Source organism: Mizuhopecten yessoensis, unplaced genomic scaffold, assembly GCF_002113885.1.
Source record: "Mizuhopecten yessoensis strain PY_sf001 unplaced genomic scaffold, ASM211388v2 scaffold2383, whole genome shotgun sequence".
Taxonomy (NCBI): Eukaryota; Metazoa; Mollusca; class Bivalvia; order Pectinida; family Pectinidae; genus Mizuhopecten; species Mizuhopecten yessoensis.
The window spans coordinates 472,332-475,944 of NW_018404519.1; the positions used below are offsets into that span (position 1 = coordinate 472,332).

Genomic DNA, 3,613 nt, shown 5'->3' on the forward strand with positions numbered 1-3,613 from the left:
GTCTGCTATTTTAATAGGCCTACCACTGTATGTCCATTGCTCATTAGGGAAAACACCTTTGTTTTTTCTGAATTTACATTTAAATTCAAGCGTTCAGCATAGGAATGCAAGTGGTCAAGCATATTTTGCAGATTGACTACGTCCTCGGAAAACAAAACCGTGTCGTCCGCATATAGTATAATAAAAATATTGATCAACTGTAGCCAGGGACAGTATATACTATACGTCCCTGCTGTAACTGATAACTCTGACAATTTGAGTTAATAAGTTCTGACTCCATGTCATTAATAAATAATGAAAATAAAATCGGGGATCAGATGCGGACAGGCTGTCGCAGCGGCTGTGGTCCACGGAACGACGTCCTTTGCGTAACTTAATCCCCGCTGCCCTCTTATATATGGGGTCTAAGCTGTGGATTACAAGGATTAATACATGTACAGTACCTGTTAGAAATTATCAGGTCCCTGTGACTAACTATCACGGAATTAAATTATCTAAGTCCGTGCTACTACCATATGGCATTGTCTGTACGTCTTTACATGTATATGATAATACGTGTTTTTAGTGTGAAGATTTCTTAGGATTTTTGTGAACATTGTTTTGTATTATAAACAATATTTGAAGAAAAAAATAATTGAAAAAAAAATGTCCCCGCTGTGCTTCGAACCATGCTAGTTGGAAACCGAAACCGAAAGCACTCGTACGTGTATTCTGCGAAATGAAGAGTTCCATACTGTAGAGTTGCAGATTTCTGGCTCGGGGCTATGGCCGTCCCCGATCATGTTTCGACTTTCGTGAAAGCTGGAATGAACGAAGTGTGGAAATCCTGTTATAATGCGAGGCGTATTGAGTATAAGTCATTCAAATATGACATTTTCAGTCGAAATGGTATCCATGTTATCTTCAAATTTGTGATGTCATTGATTGTAACCATTACATTTGCAAGCATCACGGCGACTATTCTTTACGTTTTTGATTCTGATTCTGTCTTCACAATACAAGGTAAGATCATATTACATATGACATTAAACTAGACAATGTTGCTACTAATCGTCATTTACTATTTGCTAAGTAAATACAATTGAGAGGATTAAAACATTTTTAAAACATAAACATTAATGATAAAAGGAGACAATATAGTTTAGACTTAAGTGTCATTGACAGATCTAGTCCGTGTGTTTTCTCAAGATAGTCCCAAATAAGGCCCAGAGTGTACGTAAAGAGAGGTGGTAGTCGCGGGAAAAGGGGATATAGGGGTGATCGATATTTGTTTACTCAGGGATGGGTCCAGACTAGCCCGAGTATCCTCTGGCCCAGACAAAAGTCATCTGTATACAGTAGCTATCAGTCAAAATGTCTAAGTCTGGGGTCGGGGCCAAAGCTAACTCGGGCTAGATCAATCCAGACGGCTTGCCACATGGGTGTCTGCCAAGTCTTCAAAACCAATGCTTTATTGTCTGAAAGTCCAGTATTCCAAACACCGACCCATGTATTCTTAACATCAGTATAGCATTGTTATATTTTATCTCCTTTTTAAAACATAAATGTAACAGCAGTCTTGCTATAGAGATTGAAATGCTTTTCATCATGTTTGTTGAGTAAAAGATGAGCGAATCAAGTGTTGCTATTTTTCATTTAAGGCATTTTAATATGGTCTGTAATTGTGAATCACGATGTACCTTACCATATAGACTTTCACAAACAGGGTACATATGTTACTTCATTGATATGGAATGACTCTCATTGGTTGAAGAGATTGCTTGCATGTGAAAAAGTGTTAGTGTACCCCATTAACCAAAGGAAGTTAAAAGTACACTAGAATCGGAGTGTCACTCCGTTCACCTGTAGACAAAATCCTTGTCCAAAAAACTTATACAATTTTCATTCAGTTTTGTGAAACTTAACTGATGTAGTCATGACACTCTGAGGTTGTGCCTTACCACTTACATTTTTGATCCTGGTGTTTTTATGGGTTATGCCCCTTTAACAGAATTATAATTCAAATCTTGTCATGATAATTCTTCCTATTACATTTTATTTTCGTCCTTATTTGAGAAACTGAATAAGCATAATCTAGGCACATACAAAATGTTTTTGCTTGTTATTTTTGACACAGCTATTGGTATGAGAAATATGACCCTTCATTGATTTCCTTTTGTTTGAAGTGCTGTCAGTACTGCTACTTTCTTGACCAATATTTATGAAACTGTGTATCCATGACTGGTATCCTCCATAGTTGTGCCATTGTGATTTATTTCAAATATTTTATTGATTCTATGCCCCTAAAATTATTTTTCATGTGAGAGGGAATAGGGGCTATTGTTAATCAGCTTTAACTTAAATACAGTTATATTCTTTTCAAGAACAGCATTGCTACAATAACCTTCATTGATTAGTTGAGATTTTTAAATGATTTCTGTATTAAATGTATTTTTTTACCCCTTTGACCTCTTGTTCAGATTTCCAATAGTCACAATAAGTACTTCCCTACTGTAGAGTTATCCTGTAATAGATGGATTAGGTGACATTCACCACTTACAGGAAGTCTATATCCACAGGTCCTGCAGTGCCAGGTATGGTTGATTGGATAAAGAGCACGGTCAAATCTACATCACTAAACTTGCACTGGAAAGCATCTGAGGGTATGGTGGACGCATACATTGTTGAGATAGCTGATGGTTCTTCTTTTCGAGAAGAATATAGGACAGATGGTCCATCTGTGCTGATAGAGAACCTGGAGATCAACACTTTGTACAAAGTGGATATCTACGCCGTTAGTGGCAACATGATGAGTGAACGTCGAACTGAAGAGATGAAGACCAAAGATATACAAGGTATGTTGATACACACGTTTTACTTTATATACATTCTAGATTAATCTAAAAAAAAATCAATATATCTGTATACCATAAACAATAGTGTTGTTATTTATCCCTTTGTTACATTGCTGTTGTATATATGTTTGTCCCTCTGTTTATGTGTCTCTTCGTTGCATTAACATTGTTCCATGAACCATGTGCACTGTTGTAGATATGTTTGTCACTCTGTTTATGTGTCCCTTTGTTACCCTGACATTTTAACATGAACCACTGTTGTAGATATGTTTGTCACTCTGTTTATTTGTCCCTTTGTTACCCTGACATTTTAACATGAACCACTGTTATATATATGTTTGTCCCTCTGATGAACCACTGTTGTAGATATGTTTGTCCCTCTGTTGATGTGTCCCTTAGTTACCTTGATATCGTAACATGAACCACTGTTGTAGATATGTTTGTCACTCTGGTTATTTGTCCCTTTGTTACCCTGACATTTTAACATGAACCGCTGTTGTAGATATGTTTGTCACTCTGGTTATGTGTCCCTTTGTTACCCTGACATTTTAACATGAACCACCGTTGTAGATATGTTTGTCACTCTGGTTATTTGTCCCTTTGTTACCCTGACATTTTAACATGAACCACCGTTGTAGATATGTTTGTCACTCTGTTTATGTAACATGAACCACTGTTGTATATATGTTTGTCCCTCTGTTTATGTGGCCCTTAGTTACCTTGACATATGTTTCTCCCTCTGTTTATGTGTCCCTTAGTTACCTTGATATTGTAACATG

At 36.8% G+C, this 3,613-nt stretch overlaps 1 protein-coding gene across 1 annotated transcript in view; it reads left to right on the plus strand.

Moving 5' to 3' along the window:
• The window catches only part of LOC110445836 (tenascin-X-like), a 66,729-nt gene that overhangs the window by 59,086 nt on the left and 4,030 nt on the right, over window positions 1–3,613 (plus strand). Inside the window, exon 6 of the mRNA XM_021490645.1 lies at window positions 2,559–2,834. Coding sequence (XP_021346320.1) covers window positions 2,559–2,834 — 276 coding nt within the window. The remainder of the gene's footprint in view (window positions 1–2,558; window positions 2,835–3,613) is intronic.